The sequence below is a fragment of the Chrysemys picta genome, chromosome 12, assembly GCF_011386835.1.
Source record: "Chrysemys picta bellii isolate R12L10 chromosome 12, ASM1138683v2, whole genome shotgun sequence".
Taxonomy (NCBI): Eukaryota; Metazoa; Chordata; order Testudines; family Emydidae; genus Chrysemys; species Chrysemys picta.
Genome location: NC_088802.1, coordinates 50,943,315 through 50,963,084, shown reverse-complemented (window position 1 = coordinate 50,963,084; position 19,770 = coordinate 50,943,315). Strand labels below are relative to the sequence as shown.

At 37.4% G+C, this 19,770-nt stretch overlaps 1 protein-coding gene across 5 annotated transcripts in view; it reads right to left on the bottom strand.

The window, feature by feature from the left end:
- Nucleotides 1-19,770, bottom strand: part of CEP112 (centrosomal protein 112) — a 288,186-nt gene that overhangs the window by 117,477 nt on the left and 150,939 nt on the right. For 4 of the 5 annotated variants that reach the window (XM_065563658.1, XM_065563656.1, XM_065563659.1 and 1 more), the window contains one exon: nucleotides 5,618-5,800. The exons of the other annotated variant lie outside the window; for it this stretch is intronic. In XM_065563658.1, coding sequence (XP_065419730.1) covers nucleotides 5,618-5,800 — 183 coding nt within the window. The remainder of the gene's footprint in view (nucleotides 1-5,617; nucleotides 5,801-19,770) is intronic. 5 annotated transcript variants of the gene reach the window in all.

Below are 19,770 nucleotides of genomic sequence, written 5' to 3'. Positions count from 1 at the left end.
GAACAAATCTTCTCCTATCTAAGATGTTTTCTGATTGATAGAGGAGCACAGAGAATCTAGAGTCAGTTATCTGCTCAAAACAGTTTTATAGCAGTGATTCTCGCGCTTTTTCATAGAGTCATACAGTTTAAGGTGAGAATGGAGCACCAGATCGACCAGTCTGAGCTCCTGCATGCCACGGGGCACCAACACCAGCACACCAAACCCAAAAGTGGAAATGAGACCAAAGTAAATGAGACCCACAAGAGACTAAGCTACTATGTGCCACAGACAGAGAGCAAGACAGACCAACGAGCACCATGGATCAAAGCCCCTGCAATGCAGTGAAATGATTAAATGGGATATACCCATTTATAGTCCACATTTTCATGTAGGGATTGTCTTGTGAACCAGATGTCCTCTAAGCCATAACTGTGTGAACCACCTCCCATCAAATGGACAATGTGAAAAAAATCCCTGTGCAAACTACAGTAATTATTTACAGTACAAAGAAATAGATGGGGAAATATTTGATTATTTTTGCCTTCTTTTAATGAAATTTTGTAGGAGAAAGGAAACAGAAGGAACAGTCAGCACCTATCTGCAGACTACCAGCAAGTGCTCCACATACCAAAGTCTGAGAACCCCTGGTTTACAGCATGAGACTCTCTCACATCTTTTCTTTTTCATTTGAAGTATACATCTGGTTCTTATACTTAAGGGATTACTTCTATAGCACCGGAGAGTTATCAGTCTATTCATATAAATGTTCATATAGTTTTGTTTTTTAACAACAACAACAACAACAACAAAAACAGGCTACAAAACAGAATTTTTTACCTTTTCTCTAGCTGATAAAAGGCCTTCATCATATAATAATGTTATTTCAGGAAGGCTGAGTACATTGGAAGAGACAATATTTTTGGGGGAGGGGTGTCCTTTATTTAAGTTGTTATTATTTATACAGCACCCTAAACTTAAGCAGCATTTTATTAGACATAAAATAATCACGTTGTCAGGCTCAAACAACATACAGTCTAACTCGGAAAAAAATAAATGCAGAGCAACAGTTTCAGTGTGGGAGAGAGTTGAAAGATCATTTGTTCGGAGTCCAATGTAGGCAGAATTTAGGGGAGAAGTGGCTTTAAAGGAAAGAAACAGAGAGAGAGAGAGCTCAGAAGACAAGAGGCTGCCCCATACGTAGAGGGGCACCACAGAAGGCCTTGTAAATCTGCAAATGGCAAAATGGGACAAAGGGAGGAGTAAGGACAGACATTGGGAAAAGTGCAGAAAGCAACAGAGGGAGTGGGAAGACGTAGAAACCGAGATATAGGCAGAAGTGAAATACCTTAGTCATTCTTCCTACCCACCCTAGCCCATTTCTGCTTTTATGATGTCTTTCATATATGCTGTGTTTAGACTTGCACACCTACAGAACTAATCTGTTATTCTTTTTTCCTGGTATCTGATGGGCTGGAGACTAACAAACCTCTAAATTATGGCTACATTTATTTTATTGCAACCCAAAGTTTTGAATAATTTTAATATGCTATTTTATTGTATTTAAGTTAATATTACAGTGACAAATGGTGATGAATTGTGCTTCAGTGTTTAAATCATTCTTGACCCAGTTACAAATGGAAGAAAATGGTGGACCTGCACATTATCACCTGGCAACCGAAAGTGGAAAAAGACTTCAGTTTCCTCAGCTCCCTTTTTCACAAAATGACAGTAAAGCAAAGCATTTAGTTTGAAGTTAAGTGGGGGTGTTCCTTTTCTCCCTACCCAAAAGGTCAAACAGCCAAGGAACAAGCATTAAAAGTATATAACTTTATACAGCAGCTGGAACTCTGCAATGTTAGAGATGGTAAGGGTATATGTCATAAACTGGGGAAAGGGTGACAATTTGATCAAAGAAGATTGTGCAGTTGGTATATCTATGATAGCTTGGTTAGGACTAGATATTAAGATTCCTAACCTCATTATCCAATCTGGCCTACTGAGGCAGAAGATAGCGGAGAATATTTCCTTTTTTAGAAACATCTTGTTTCTATGAAATATGATTTATTATTTTCTACTATCAGAAGAGTTTTGTTTCTGAAAATCTCATTTTCTACCAAGAATTAATACAATGTGTTGTGAAAGAAAATATACACTGAATATTTTTTTTAAATGAACAATAAACCACATTTTGGAAAATTTACTTATGGTATCTGTAAGGAAATTCTGAACAATATCCAGAATCAAAGATAAAATTGAAATGCTAAACTAAAACCACAATTTTAATGAAATATATGTATTATAATGTTTTCCCTTAAAAATATAGAACTTTGGATTTAAAATTATATATACTTTTTAAATCTAAAGTTCTATATTTTTAAGGGAAAGCATTATTTTAACAACAACAACATTTTTTTGCAGCTCACAGAAAATACAGGATTTAAAGAAAAAGATTATAAAAACACAGTATGGTACACAAGCCTTCAGGCTCTTTTGACTTTTATTGACCCATATGTCATTTTACTCCTCCTCAAACATTACAACCTTAGGTGAAAAAAGCACAGAAACCCTTTTGAAAAGATATTATTTGAGTACTAAAATGGAATGTAAATGCCACATAAAAATGAAAGTAACTGACCAACAATCTAAAACATGCTACCCCTTTAAATCAATATGCTTTACCTAATACCATGCTGAATTTATAATACAAGAACCAAAAGTTGTAATTTTCTTCTTAATTAGAATCTATAGACCCACCTAAAATCTTAACTAATTCGGGAGACAACACTTTTTATTGACCAGTAAAGTGTTAATATAGGTTCACATCTAAAATTGTCTCTCTATTTTGTACAGTATCTTTCACCATAGCTGAAGATCTGACTGAACTTGGACACCCTGGAAATGCAATAAAAATAGAACAAATCTTTTCAGTAATTTTGCAGAATACATTATTTTCCAGAGATCCATCAAACTGTCAGTCATTGCTAATGTGGTAAAACATCTATTTTAAAAATATGCCACTTTACATAAGGAAAACTGGTACTTTTACACAACCCAGCAATCATGGAACAGCTAGATTCTCCAGACCAAAAATTCAAGAGATTACCAATTTTTGGATATTCTGATTATTATTAAAACTATATGAAATATCTAGCAGTTGCACTTTTCATTTAGCTAAACAAAATGGCCTCTTCTGCTGTGTTGAAGCAGGTTCATAGTAACGTAGAGAAACTAAAGACATTACAATCTACAAATATGATTCCATTTTACGATTTTATGAAAAGTCATATCCATATAATTTACTTATCCCTGTAGCATCTTAGTTTAGAATTGTTTCATAAAGATGCCGTACATCAGTCCCAGAATAGTCCAAAAACATGTATTTTGGGAGCAAAAACGCAGTGCTGGAAAAATACAATAAATGGCAATATTCAAAATTCCACTGAAGACACTGGGAAGTAATTTTAAATACATATTATCCCCACTGCAAAGTCAAATGTAAATTTTAAATACCTATATATTTTATAGATGAAGGCATTAACAGTTATCAAATTAACATTTGATTTATTCACCAAACTAAATAAATGTATCTTTAAAAGTGGTAACAATGATCAGACAGATGATTTTTCTCCTTTTGTTAGAAACAGCTGCCCTAGTCAAGGCAAACGTATTTTCTCTCTTTACTAATACTGCCATGACAGCAGCGCTCATATTGTAGAGATATTCAAAAGAAAAAGACTTTTAAAAGACTAATTTTTTTGCCTTTACTATTTCAACTCTCCATTGTTTAACATATCACTTGTGATAGCATCAGCATTTCATTTTAAATAACATGCTCTCCCAAACTCCATGATGCCACGAGTGAGCCACAATCTAACTAAATAGGTAGGACAAACATATAGGACATCTCAAGAGTCTTTCGGAATTTACTATTCAAAGGTTACATTCCCATCGTGTCTACACACAACAGCGTAATGGTAATGAATTACTGTAGGTACGTTACACAATCCCGCATATTTATAAAACTGATTTTTATACTTAGTGATATGAACACATCCTGTATTCACAGTAAGTACTGAACTTCTAGGTATTCAGACAAATGCCACTGCTTGACAATACAGTGTTAGGGGTCCAACTGAGAGAATTATACGACTTCAAAGGGATACTCGCAAAGTAACCATATAGTTAAGTGCCAAAAGGCTGGTTCCTTTAATTACTTAAGTTTTTTATTCATCATCAAAATAAGTGGAAAAAAGGATAATGTTTAATTCTGCTGCAGTCTTCTGAATTTCCTGTTACTGAGCATGCCCACAGAGTCCCTCCCTGTTTTACATGGAAAACAATAATGGTACAAATGGAATAAATCAATATTGTTTCTGTAAGATATTTCCCCCCATAGACTGCTGTTTATCATGTATATGTATATTTAGATTTACTCAGTAGTTGATTCTATGGATAATTAATCTTTCAAATATAAAAAAAGAAATTAAGAATTAAATCCTTAATTTCATTTAGTTACAATATATAGTATAGGTGAGAAAGAAATATAAGCAATCCTAACAAAAGTTAAAATGAAAAGGACTTATTGCCAGGATCTTACATCATGTGGGGAAGAAGCTGATGCGCGGAGACCATATGATGGTTATACCTTCCATACAAAAACGCCCATTTTGATATAAAATAATCAATTAATGATAAGTAATTCTAATGCAGATCAGTAAAGTAAAAATTATTGTCCCTTTGTTCATTTAAATAAATGTTCTACTCTGAAATCATCCTGTATTTTTAAATGTATTCACTGCAGGCCTTTTATAACATATACTCTTAGAAAAATACACCATACACACACTCACCCATAAACACACCCTCACAAAATAAACAGAAAAACTCCCACATACATCCAATAAGATTTTTTGAACTGAAACTAATAAAGATCATTTTTCATGCTGACAGTGCACATTTCATCCATAAGTTTGAAGAGTCAAATGCTACCACAGCTGGGGGTTATTCTGCCAAATGGCTTCCAACAGTGACCATAGAGATGGAGGATGGGAGGGGTGCGTATGTGTGTGTAGGGAAATAGCAAACCTGATGGGAAGCAAACCAAAACCCAAATCATCTTATCACTGATTATCTGACATATGCAATCAAACACACAATGAATACATGGAATACAAAATTATTGAGAAATAAAGTCAGATCTTGAAAACAAGCAATTTGTGGGTTACCTGCAGAGATTTAAACAAAAAAGCATATGAATGAATTAGATATATTTCATAGGGATTTATCCAGGGAGGAGGAAAGGAGGGGTGAGTGTGGGGGTTGGAGGGGAATAGATACCTTTTTTCTTAAACAAATCCATCATGAAAGAAAATGAGACAAGATTATAAATAAGAGGCCGAGTTATAGCGCACCATGGGATTTTTAATCTGGCTACCTGTGGTTTTTGCAGTTAAAGCTTTATTCAGCAGTCGGGGGTGGGAGGTGGAAAAAAGAAAAAAAAAATCACATTTATATGTCAGTTTCGCAAATGATCAAACAGCGTGCATTATCAACAATGCTGGAAAACGGGAAACGCTTATTATTATATATATATTTTTAATAAGCATACGGCTTTTCAAATGTTATTGATCATTACCTGTGCATCTCGTTTCCTGCATTCTTGCGTTTTATTCTCGTGCTCCGTCATGGCAGCGCGGAGCTGTTTTTCCAGTTTTTCAATTTCCCGTTCGTGATCTCGGACCAGGCAATCCTTCTCTGTGTTGTGCTGCTGGAATAGGTGCGTCTTCTCCTGTTCATGCTCCAGCTTCAGCTCTACTATCTGATTGGACAATGAGGAGTACAGTTCATCAATAGAACATCCTTGTCGTCATGACAACTCGTCTACAGCTTAATTTTCCCCCCTAATTTCATCAAGTTGGCAATTTTATTTTTACGTCATTATTACCTCACCTTTTTAAAACGACATTTGGCTTGAAAGAATTCCTCCAAATAATTTGAACATTCAAGACAACTAAGCAAATCCGGTGCATCCTTAACCAATTTGTTGGTACAAATGAGGAAACGTTTAAAAAAAAAAATCATTGTCGCATTCTGTGTATGTTCCCGAAGTATCCTGCTGTTGCTAATCAACAATGGTAAGGATTATAAATGGTTAAATCAGTCTGCTCTCCTCTTCATTTGAGTATACACACACACACACAAAAAAAGCAGCAATTAAATCTTTTAAAGATTTCTTTATGATTTCCAGAATCAAAGCTCTTACTTCAATAATCATCTGGGTTGTTGTATATACAGTTGTCTTTTTAAAACAATGATAAAAAAAGCAAAGCTCTATTATCTCGTTGTCAGCTACGGTATACCAACATAAACAGATGTATGTGTTCCAGAAGGGGACCTGCTGTGCGGCAAGCTTGCACCATGATTTCATAAAGAGCATTCTATTCTCAGGATCCTTTCCCAGTCCACACCACACTGGATACTGTGACCTTGGCCAGTCTTAGCCTCTCCCTGCTAGACTGAATGGCAGCCCGAGACCAAGGGCCTGGTTGCCGCAGCTTTGATACTAATCCTCCCAGACTGTGCACAATGGCACCCTACCTGGCCTGCAAACTATAGCCAGCTAGGCTGCCTTTGAAGCAGGTGATGAATAGGGGACTGCAGGAAGCCAGCTTCCCTAGTGAACTCCAGGCCACACAGCTGCTAAGAACAGTCACTTGGATTTTTCTTCAGTTTTGGTGGATTTCAGGGAGAGAAAAAAACGCCGTTATCAAGAATATGTTGGGTTATTTTCAGCGTGAGAATCCTTCTTCAAAAAAGCTAACAGTAGGAGTCTGCTCAAAATCGATCTTGTTTGTGTAAGGAAAGCGCCCAGGCACCTGATCTTAAAGCTATAGCATTCAATTCTGGAAACATGCATTCTGCATCAACATTAGCTGTTTCGTGATTTTTGTTCTGTTTTATTTTTGTTCCGTTTCAAAACCATTCTTGCAAATTGCTGATCAGTGTATTATGAATTTAAAATTAAAATCTGTTTTCAACTCTGGAGCTCTCTGATATATCCTGGGGTGCGTTTCATTATCAGAAAAGGCACAAGCAAAAGAGAGATTTTAATATTTTAAATGTGTCTGCATCTTTTAGTAAAAGTAAAGAGCTCATTAACCCATGGGTGCAATCCCAGAAGGAGTTTAAAAAAACATTAAGCATATATTATGTGTACTTGACTTGGAATCATTATACAAAGTGCTTTAAGTCAGCCTTGTGTCAAAAGTTTGTGTATATGCTATTTTCTTTTCAAACTCTGTGACTATCTGTGCCCTTAGTCTCTTTAAATGATACAACTGTTCTTACTTCCTAAAATTTATCACTATCCAGTGTTTGTCTGAATTTTAGAAAAATGAAGTTATTTTACATTTTAAAAGTTATGCAAATACATAACTGACACCTGATGAGAAATTACACTTGCAAGAGAGACCTTTATATGTCTAGTCACATATCTGTTTTCCTTTATTACTTCTAGATTTCTCTGACAGTCTATTAATTTAGCTTTTTTAGTTTTGTTTTTTCCACTTCTCCCAGCAAGCCACAGGAATAGATGGCCACATCCCCATTTGTGATTGTACTAAAATGGTAACTATAATGAAGTCAGTTTTCCCCCCCAAAACCACACATTTCTTGATTTACTATATTTATATTATGCCTGTAAGATCCTTTAAACATTTTTTTAGAAAGGATTGTCCCTCGTATGTACAGTAGGGGTGTCTTGGAGCAATAATACAGTTTTAGATATAGAAACAATGTGGGTGTGAGGAGAGTCACATTTTATAAAAAGCAATTTTGTTGCCAAAAACTTCCAAGAGCAAACAAGTCCCTGTAATTCTGATTTTTATTTATTTTTTAAAAAAGCTTAAAACTGTAGGAAGTTCTCAGATCTACCTAATACCCTTTAATAAATAATTATTATTATTGCATACTTGCAAGGAAATATAAGTTTCATTAGCAACTAAATGTACTTCCTTGTACTTTGTTTTGATTATGACTTATAATATGAAGTGAATAATTGAACAGCTATTTTAGTGCACAAGTGGATCCTCCTTGATCGCCCTGTTCTCCTAAACATATTAAGACTTTGGTTACACTACCAGTGCTACTCCATCCCTCCTCCCCTCTTATCTCTCTTTTTTTAATTTTGAAGTTTTTATTCATAAAAATGGAGATTTAATCTATACCAGCAAGAACAAGAACAAGAACACCATGCTGTTTTTCAGCAATAACCCAACACCCTCACAAGATAAAAACTGCTTGAAAACTGTATTAATGCTTCATAAACCAGCATGGGGTTCCTACCACTATGTAGTTTATCTCAGTAGAAGGAGATCTTTATTTCTTCTTTCTAATATTGGGTCCTTTCCTTCGAGGCACTGAGCACATCCTATGAAGGGTACAGCACAGTCAAGTCCTTCAGAAAGGGGTCTCTGCACCTCAAAGGAAGTGTTCCACATTTCAGGGTATTGAACCCTGACTGCAATATAATGTCAGTTCAAAGCATGAACAACAATTAACTGGTAATTTCAACAGACTCTTCTTATTTTTACAAAATATTCTGACAATTGAGTAGAGGATACGGAGCTGATGGTGCCATGCACTGCAGATAAACAAGCAACAGAGAATGACACAAAAACTATAGAAGTGGACATCATCTGAAGAAAGACTATAATATGAGAAAAATCAGAGGCTAAGGGAAACATGTCAGAGATCACAAATTTCTAGAGGAGATGGACTATAGGAATTGAGGGAACTGAGGTAAGTGCCCTGTCACCGCATTCATATTTAAATTACATTACATACAATATTGCACAGATGCTTCCCTATTTTCCCCCCAAATTATCATCAAACTACATTACTTGCTCGTAACTGGAGTTCTCTGAATAAATGGTCTCTACACGCCTGAATTCTTACTCTGTGACACCCACTTTTCGTTTAATAACTCCCATTTATCGGCATGTTAAACACCCGACGTGTGAAATCCTGGCCCCACTGTAGTCGGTGGCAAAACTCAAAATGACTACAACAGAGTCAGGATTTCACCCTATACTTTTTAATCTTTGTTCACTGGTTGAAATTTAACAATAGTTCCCTATCCCACCTTGCCAGAGAAGGGGAAGGGAGAAAAAAAAGGAAGCAATTCTTAAGTACCAACCTATTACTAAAGATTAATCTAATAATTGTGACAAGTCATCCATTAATCACCGAAATAAAAATTTATTGTTGACCCTAAAACATAGTATGTGACCATCTTAGGCAACAATTCAGGGCATTGACAAACATTGCTACTTATCAGAGGTGATCTAATACAGTGGATGAGAACTGTACTCATTACACTTGGGGATATTGTGAAACAGTCTCTTAAGAGGAGAGTTTGCCTAATAAAGGTAGTTTCTTGGCCTTTGCCTACACTAGGAACATTTTGGAAAAACTCCCACAACTGCTAGCACTCACTCAAGTGAACTGGTCTCAGCAACCTTAGAAGCTCTAGGGTAGACAGCCTGCTGGCTGCAGAGAACGTTTTCAGCATTATGTACATTGGAAAGCAGAAGTCACAGAGCTCCTACTGCCACTACCAATGATGGATGTTTAAAAAAAATATCCCTAGTGTAAACAAGATCTTCCACAGGTTTTGCTTTGACGACTCATAAACTGTACTTAGGCTTTTCCCAGAAAAGTTAAGCTCATGAATAAGTGGGAACTGTAAAATGATTTTCAAACCACAATGGGAGGGAATTGGAGTAAGTTACGTGTCTAAGTGCCTTTTCGAAAACCTATTGCTGTCACAATAAAGATTTCACATTGAAGTATGAAAATTCACTTAAATCAACAGTTCACAACTGAGGAAATAATAAAAATACTGTATATCATGATCTGTCTATATATAAAATAGGATTTTTCTAACTATTGTAAATATATTAAATTTATTTATGAAAATATTGTGAGCTTGTCTCTCCCTAAAATAAAAGTTAATGGTATTTGGCACATCCGTAGAGTTTCCCATGAGGTTCTCAAGGGGCAACACAAACATAGAAGAATTCAGCTTTACAACTGCTACCTGAGGTAAGTATAATTACCCCCATATTACTGCATATGGAAAAAGAGGTACAAGGATCATACAGGTAGTCTGTGACAGAGCCAGACTCAGACATCAGTCCTGGTAGTGAAACCCCACACATCTGAAACACAGGCCATTAATTTAGATACCTAAATAGGGATTTTCTTAAAATCTTTTTTTTTTTTAAATATATATGTGCTTCACTACACACATAGAATCATAGATTATTAGGGTTGAAGGGACCTCAGGAGGTCATCTAGTCCAACCCGCTGCTCAAAACAGGACCAATCCCCAACTAAACCCCCAAATCCTTAAATGGCCCCCTCAAGGATTGAACTCACAACCCTGGATTTAGCAGACCAATGCTCAAACCACTGAGCTATCCTTCCCCTATCACACAAAGTGTGATATCTCAAAAGCTGTACACCCTTGTGTATGTTGTTTGTGTACACACACTCATTTATATAAAATATTCACATAAACATGTACAGTCTGAGTGGGTACATACATGATGGTTTGGTGTGTTATAAAGATTTTATCAGTAGGCGTTTCAGATGATTGCATTTCGTAGGGCTGGGGAATCTAACAGCGAGTTATACAGGTCATCCTAAACTAGTGACAACGAAGTCTTTATATCAAACTACATCATTGTGTAGTGTGCATGTAGCACATAGAAGCTCTGTAGTCAATCTTACGAAAGTTTTAGAGACTTTTAAAATATTTTATTAGGGGTTTCTTTTTAATTCCTTAATTTGTAAATCAAGTTCCTTACTTACCATCACTCCAATTGTACAGGGCTCCGAAGGGACTCATAAAAAGATTTAACAAAAGTATAACATTTCTGTTCTATAGCAAAAAATATATATGTTATTTAAACCCTAATATTTTCTGCCTTGTAGAATTAGAAACTGTGTTTTGCTAGAAAGCTAGAAATTTCATCTTTCTAATGATACAAAACTCCCATTTTTAATCCAACAAAATGCCAGATATTGGACTTTAAACCCGTCACTGGTGGAGGACTGAATAATGCCCATCATGGACTCTCACTCAGTATAACTTTTTTTGGTTGGGATAGTTGTATATATGTGTGGAGGGGAGAATTCTTCATTTGCAGGGGGAAATAGTTACATTTTTGTAGCAGATTAGTTTAAAGACAAACATAGGGTCTTTTAAAACTGCTCAAAGGTTAGGAATCAGCGTTGGCAATTTCCCAGGAAAAAATAATTTCAGACAGGGCACTGGTAAATACTGGTTTAAACCCCGTATAAACCAGAAAACTGGGAAAAAATAAAATTATTATTAGAAGATCCTAATGAAAATTACTGAGAAATATTTAGCAATTCAATAATAGTTTTGCAGAATATCTAATATTGAAATATTGAAAACTGAAATGAGTTCTGACACGAATAACTTCCTTGACAAAATACCAAACCACAAGATATATAGACATTCCAATGTTCAGTATTATATTACATATATTAGAATTACCCCTACTGCAGTATCAGAGGGGTAGCCGTGTTAGTCTGAATCTGTAAAAAGCAACAGAGGGTCCTGTGGCACCTTTAAGACTAACAGAAGTATTGGGAGCATAAGCTTTCGTGGGTAAGAACCTCACTTCTTCACTTGCATCTGAAGAAGTGAGGTTCTTACCCACGAAAGCTTATGCTCCCAATACTTCTGTTAGTCTTAAAGGTGCCACAGGACCCCCTATTGCAGTTTCACTTTTTGCAACCCCAAATTAATCTCCAAATCTACTGCCTTATGTAACCACAATTTGAACTAAACTAAACCTAAATATAATGTGGCGTACATTAAACAATTTTTAACATAGAAAATGCCTCAAACTGGGATTAACCATGATTTTACCTAGTAAAAGCCACCTCTGGTAAATACCATACCAACCTTGTTTGGAATGTTAGGAATAAGGAGGGGAGATGAACTTAGTGGGCAGAGGGCAAATGAGGCAGTAAAAAAAAATGCATGATTATAGAAGCATATGATAAATAAATATCAGTTGGTTCTGGAATATATTACACAGCAGCTCCGCCATGACCACATATATACATCATGTATAACACAAACATACAGTTGTTACATGTTTTACCTGACATTTTACTGCAGTGCCCAGCTGTCTAATCAACATTACCCAGTTTTCCTGTATTTTCCCCTATGAAGTACAGGAAATAATCATGCTTCCACTGCTAGGTAGAGGTATTCTCTAAAAAATATTAGCTGTTCTGTATAAGTGCACTTCAGATGAACTGAACTGCACTACACCATCACGTACAGTCCGAGTGGGTATGTACATGAGCTGTCATGAAGGCCATCAGTTGCCCAACGCACAGAACAGAACCATTTGCCCCTCATTTCACATTTAGGCTGCTGAAGCCACCTTGTTAAATGGTATACCTAAAGAGATGCAATGTTGTTGCAGCCATGTTGGTCCCAGGATATTAGAGACACAAGATGAGTGAGGTAATATGTTTTATTGGACCAACTTCTGATGGTGAAAGAGACAAGCATTCCAGTTACACAGAGCTCTTCTTCCAGACCTGCTCCAATGCCTGTCTCTTTCATCAACAGAAGTTAGTCCAATAAAAGATATTACCTCATTCATCTTGTCTCTCTAACAGCTAAAGAGACATATTTTTATTCACAAAGACCCTACAGAAATCAGTTATAGGTTTTTTAATATACTTTTCTGCCTGCCTGCCTTGATGTCCTCCTGTGGTGAGTGAATTTTCAGAACTGCTTTCATTCCCCAATGTATTGGTCAGGCCATGGGTATTGAAGCTGTCTCTCCCTGTGTTACATGACATCAATATAATGCTGTGTTGAGAGTTCAAAGAGGCCACATACACCCTCTGTCTCAAACCCAGTTTGCTGCTGCCCCTTGACAGCCAATGCAGCCATGTGGTCTGTGAACAGAAATCCTAGTTGTTTCCTTTGACACACTGTACACTAACTTATTGAAACTCTCTGTACTTAGAATGTTGCTGTACCAAACTTACTATGCACATTTGCACTATCTTTGTTTAGAGGCTGAGCTGGGGATCTTGCAAGAGCACTGAGAGAATTGGACTGGCTTTACTATGTTACAGTCTAAGTTATTAATATTCATACAAAGATTGATTGAATACAAGGAGGTGCCCTCCACTTGCTCCTTAGCATGATGTTAACTTAATGTCTATTAGCCCTGTCTGTGAAGTTGAGCTATATTATGAGGCCAAGTGTAAAGCTGAGATTTATTCTTGAAGAAACTATTCCTGAATAGAGTCTGGACAGCTGTCATTCATGTGTGTGTTAGGATGGTTTAAAGGGGAAGTTTGTGTTTCCTGGATGAATTTATTAACTGCAAATTTATGCAGCTTATTGCTGATAAAAAAAATGAAAGTCTTTGTTAACTCTTTCATTGAGTCCTTGTAAGGCACTGAACTATGCTTTAATGTTCGTGTTCTGTAGATAAGGAGGAAGGAACAAAGCTGATTACACAGTGACAACATCCCAGATAACCAAGCCAACACAGCCAAATACAACCCCAAAGACCACCACCACATAACAGGAAAAATATTATGCATGTACTAGTAACCATTGGATTGCAAATGACTATAAATAAATGGAGTATTCTGCATATAATGTACAGTTCACACAAGGACTGAAATGTTAGTGTGCTTGGAGGATAGCATATTTCAAAGAGGCCTTTGCCAATGTTTTCCCCACTCACCACTGTATAGAAGAGACCATTCAAAAATGAGGGAGAAGAAACCAAGAGCAGAATGTAGTTCAGGAGGGGGTGCAAAATCTATGCTGTAGCAAATCGTAAGGTCTAATTTTGAACTCATCTAAAAAACAGCTGGTATGTCTTTTGTGCCCAGACTTTAAACTTCTTTCCTGCAGCCTTGCTCTAAATTATAGTACTGTAACAGATTACAAATCCTGAGGGTGTTTAAATCTTTTTGGTGACCCAGGGACATATAGTCCTGCTTAACCATTGCAAAGCCACAGGAGTAATGTCTGTGTGTCCAAGAGGCCTTCACCAAGGTTTTCCTCATTTGTTACACCATAGGTAAACACCTGAAGGAACTGGGAATTACTGTATTACATAATAATGGATTCCAATTAAATATACACAACTCATGTAAAGCACATGTCAATCAATGTTACTGCATAAAGTATAATTTAGTCCATAAAACCGCTCAGTCCAAATACTGGAACAACATAAATAGGCGTGGTCAGACCTGTTCACAATGATGGCCTAGTGGAAAAATGGCATGGCCAGTCTTAGCACTGGATCAATGCCTCCTGGAACATAGGAGTACAAGTCTCAGGGATCTGCTAAGACATAGTCTACTGGTCTCAGTTTGCAAAGCATTAAGCTTGCATGTTTCCCAACTACTTAATAAAGAATATCCATTTATAATAGAAAGGGTTCGTTGTGCTTTATGTTTTGCATTGTATGTTGATGAGCTCAGTAATCTGGATTTTTTTTTGTGCTTTTTAAAATATGAATAGACAAATCTACATTTGATTAAAGCAGCCAATGGGCACATACAGTCCAAGCCAACTCCCCATTCTGCCTCTTGGCATGCCTGATCGTCCTCCCCTTGCAACAGAGATACCAAAGAGATGACTTTTCCAGGGGAAGCTTGTGGCAATAGAGTATGTGTGGGGAAGAGGTGCTGTTCATAAATTTAATAGCTTTAATCTACATATAATTTTGAATTAAATTACAAATTGCTCTGAATTCTCTTTTTATTTTTCAGATTTTCTTGAGCACTTCCTCTTCCTGCACAAGCTGCCAGAGGAACAGTAAGTAAACTAATGGTTACCTCTCTCTCTCTCCACCTCTGTTTACTCTTCTTTACACTTATTCCTCTACAATAAAAGTTCTTCAGAAGTGTTCATGTCTGGTTTTTAATTTTATAACACAAATTTTAATTTGTGTTCTGAATATGCGAGCACATATTACTGCATTTTTTGCAGCAAAATTATCATCATCTCTCTCTCTGCCTGTAAAATAGGTGCTATAGTTCCCAGGAAACCAACCGTAAAGAGCTTAAATGAAAATCACTGTATAAGAGCTAGGTATAATATATTATTATTAATAATAGAGAGAGAAGGGAAAAACTATAACTAGAAAGTATAAAACACTTTCAGGATTTAACTAAAATAGCATTTCTATACATAAAAAGTCATGATATTGTAGCTAATTCAGCCCCTTCCAGGTTTATAGTGAAGACCCAAACAGATAAATTAGTGGGCAGTTGATGCAGTCATAAGTATATGATACATTTATTTACCATTTGCTTTCCCACCACATTATTTTTCCATGCACATTTACACACCCACATAATAGATGATACATTATGTATATTACAAACAAAAAAATACATTAAAAGAACATTATTAAGGTTGCAAAGTCAAGCCCTCAAAAGTTAGGAAATGTCTGACTTAAGGTTGCCTGTGCAACTTTAATTAGCATCCCCCTGGGACATGTGCATGATGATACAGTCTTTAATTACATGTTCAGAGATTATTTTTCCATAGGACCTCTGCCTCATTCAATGCACAGGTGAGACCTATTCTGGGGATGAATCAGGGTTGCGTAGTAAAGGAGACTTGGTCATTTGTTGCAGAAGTTGGAAGACATGCAGTGATGGAGGCATGGGATTGCAGGAAGAGAAAGGATGGTTTCATGGTTAAGAAAGTTGAATACTATCCTACGAATTGGACTATATCCCTGCCTCTGGCAAAGTTCCTGTGTGAAGTTTTCACAGGTGGTCACTAATAGCGTGTTCCTCATTTTCCGGGTGCTCAACCTCAGACCGGGAGGTCTGACTGCCAGAAGTGCTGAGCACTCACAGCCAGGGGCGCCGGAATAGGGAAGGCCAGGGGACCATGGCCCTCCCACTTTTTGAAAGTGGACGGGCCTAGCTCGTCCACTTCTTGCAAGGCACTCACTGTCCCTGCTCCTCCTCTTCCCCCTGAGGCCCCGCCCCTGGGCAGGTTGGCAGCTGGAGCCCGGCTAGGGAGCCCAGGCAGCATGGGGTGCCATGCCGCAGACCCTCCACCTGCTCGGGGTGGGGGAGACCGAGAGCAGCCCCCGGCCCATGTCCCTGCCCCCCCACTTCCACCCCACCCCCCCCGGCCACGCCACCCTGGGTGGATGGAGTGTCTGTGGCTCCTCACAGCTGTCTGGTGGGTCCTGCGCTTATTGGCGGATTTTCTTGCTTCAGAGATTCACCATGTGGCTTGGGGAACAGCCCAGAGACCTTCCCCTCCGGGGAAGAACCCATAGTCCAGGTCAATTGGGAGGTTTGGGGGGAACCCGGGCACGCCCTCTACTCCGGGTTCCAGCCCAGGGCCCTGTGGACTGCAGCTGTCTATAGTGCCTCCTGTAACAGCTGCATGACAGCTACAACTCCCTGGGCTACTTCCCCATGGCCTCCTCCAAACACCTTCCTTATTCTCACCACAGGATCTTCCTCCTGGTGTCTGATAACACTTGTGCTCCTCAGTCCTCCAGCAGCACACTCTCTCTCTCTCTCTCTCTCTCACTCTCACTCTCAGCTCCTTGCGCCTCTTGCTCCCAGCTCCTCACACTCTCCCCACAAACTGAAGTGAGCTCCTTCTTAAAACCCAGGTGCCCTGATTAGCCTGCCTTAATTGATTCTAGAAGCTTCTTATTCATTGGCTCCAGGTGTCCTAATTAGCCTACCTTAACTGGTTCTAGCAGGTTCCTGATTACTCTAGTGCAGCCCCTGCTCTGGTCACTCAGGGAACAGAAAACTACTCATCCAGTGACCAGTATATTTGCCCTCTACCAGACTCCTGTACCCCACTGGTCTGGGTCTGCCACACCATGTAATCAAAGACTATCATAATGCATATGCACTGACACTTTTTTAAAACTTCTTTTTACTAACTAATTCAGCACTTCTCTGTATCCCTTTCTCTAGTTTATCTAACTTATGCAAGTTAATGTCATGCCTTTTAGTGAGAGAATGCACCTCATTTATTTAAACTCAACCTAACTCCTTTGACTTTCTGCACATTTTAAAGTAAGGAATGTTCATGGGCTGGCAGAATTCTTTTACAGATGTCATTTTGAACATGCTACTTGGGTACACGTACACATGCGCATGCACGCACACACACACACAATTATATAGCAAAGCTTTCATCAAGATGTCCTGTTTCTTTCCTGTTTGACTAAATGGAACAAAAAGACAATTCTAATTATTCCTTCAAAAGTTCTATAGAAGTCGGAAACCAACAACAAAAGTAGCATGAAAGGATTTCCTGAAATATGAAGAGATTCTTTAACAATCAGGTAATACTTTTTCTTGCTTTCCACTTTATTACATAAGTGTGAAACTCTTACCATTATAGAATGGTTCCAGCTCAGTTAAAAAAAAAAAAGACGAATACTGTTCAAACTAACCATGCAGAGGATGTCCATAAATGTGCAAATGACTCCATTTCACTATGGCAACAGTTCTCAAAATTTTTTTACAGTATGGTCCACATTTTAAAAGAAAGATTGTGAATGGGAGAGAAAAAGTCCATGAAACAAAACATCCAGTTGGCAACTACAATAATTAAACAATTGCTTACATTGAAAAGTAAAAGTATCTAATATAGTCACAGTTTCTAGTATTGCATTTAACAACTGGAAAAAAAGGAGTTGGGGACCAACAATGTGTGACCAACCAGGTCTCCAAGGACCACCAGTAAGTGTTCCATGGACTAGCAGTGGCCCATGCACCACAGTTGTGAAACTCTGCTCTATATAAAGTCTATGAGTGAAAGTTGCACCTGTGCACAATACCTCTGCACCACTTAAGGCCTATTTTGAGGAATAGTGGGACGTAAATGGTGCAACTTGAGTTGTTTCTTTGCACAGGAGTAAGTTTCACCTTATATGCACTGCCTTTATGATGTGGCGGTTAATTAAAATATGATAGACTGAAGTGCAAAAGACTACAGTATGTGGGTCTTTGTAAAATTCAGAAAGCTAGCTGGAAAATACACTGGAATGGGAAGAAATAGATAAGATAAGAAAACTTACAAGTAATTTTGATCTGGGAGAAGCAAATCCACAACATGAAATAATAATTTAGAGCCTCCACAGATCAATCTGACAAAGGGGAAAACATTTTTTTTACCTATTTTTTTATTTTCATTATTATCTAAATTGAGAGAAATCTTTTGAGAGGTGTAAGATCCTGGGGTAAAACAAAAGGGGAAATTATTCTTTAAATGAAGAGACAGTGAAGAAATGTAATTAAAAACTATAATAAAGATATAAGTACGAGCTAATTTTACATTGCATCTGTTTTTTGCAAAAGTTATGAAGGTTAGTTAGGCTTGGTCCTCAGGTTTTCTGGCACGTTAGCTACATGGCCCTTGCTGTTGTAAAGTTTGGGCATGTCTGCTTTCAAGTATCTGTGGCTCATACTGGAGATGTTTTCAGCAAAGACAATTAACAGGTAGTTCAATATGCTTTATTTCTATTTTTTTTAAAAAAAAAAGCTTTTTTCCTGTGCTGAAGGTCCCTTGAAGCCTGACCATAGACACTGCAACCATTTCAAAGGCAGGAAAGGCTGTGGTCTTCTCTGTGGTGTCCAGTGCCTTTGAAGTACCCATGACAGCTGCTCCCAGCAGACAGGAAATTGGGGGAGGGGGGGAATTAATATACTGTACTTTCAAATCCACCCACTGTAAGTAGAACAAAGCTGAGCTAAAGTATATTTCTTTAAAAAACACCAATTTCTCTCTACTGAGAGTCCGCTCAGCAGATACTTCAAAAGAAAGTGACACTGTGAATCAGCTGAAGCTGAAACCAAGAACGATGTGTGGCTGAGACTAAACATTGCTGGTTCCTAGGCTTTCTTCTAAATTCTTTACTAATTTTAAGAAATTAAAGTGAATTAAAAATTAAATAAAACATACAGGTATTATTTTTAAATGACTACAAATTACATTCCAAATCAAAGAAAGAAAGAATCATCCCAAAATTGGAAACCTTTCTTTTGTAAGCAAAATTAAAAACTCCAGAGTATGCAAATTCTAGGAGATACTAGCATATCCCGTATGCAGGAAAATTGGGCCTCAAGCCTCAATAAGAGGCAGATCCTGTAATCCTTAAGCATTTGTGTTGTCCTTACTCACAGTACTAGTCTCTTTGAAATCAATAATCAATGGGATTACTTGTAGAAGTAAGGACAGCTACTCATTTAAGATAAGGTTGCAAGACCAGCCCCTATGTGCTCAAGTTGCTAGACAGTCAAAATGTATTTTTAATTTTTATGTGTCAATTCCATTTCATAATAGCAATCAGACACTTGAAGCACAACATTTCAAAGCAATTATTTCATTTTTCAGATACTTAAGTTATTCAGACTTTGGCCTGTTATCTTATTATATGACCTGAGGCATGCTATAATCATGTATCTTATTGCTCAAACAAGCAGTCAACTTTAATCGATATTTGGAAATATAGCTATTAATTCCTAAACAATGACAAAAGATATATGTCCAATAAAACAAGGCAAGGGGAAGGCTGCTTTGAAAAATGGTACAGAATCTCTCCTGACTCTAAATAAAGAATAACACAGAGACACAAAAAGTTGGCACCATTAAAAGGAAATTTTAAAGGGTCTGAAAGAACAGAGTTCTCGATACAA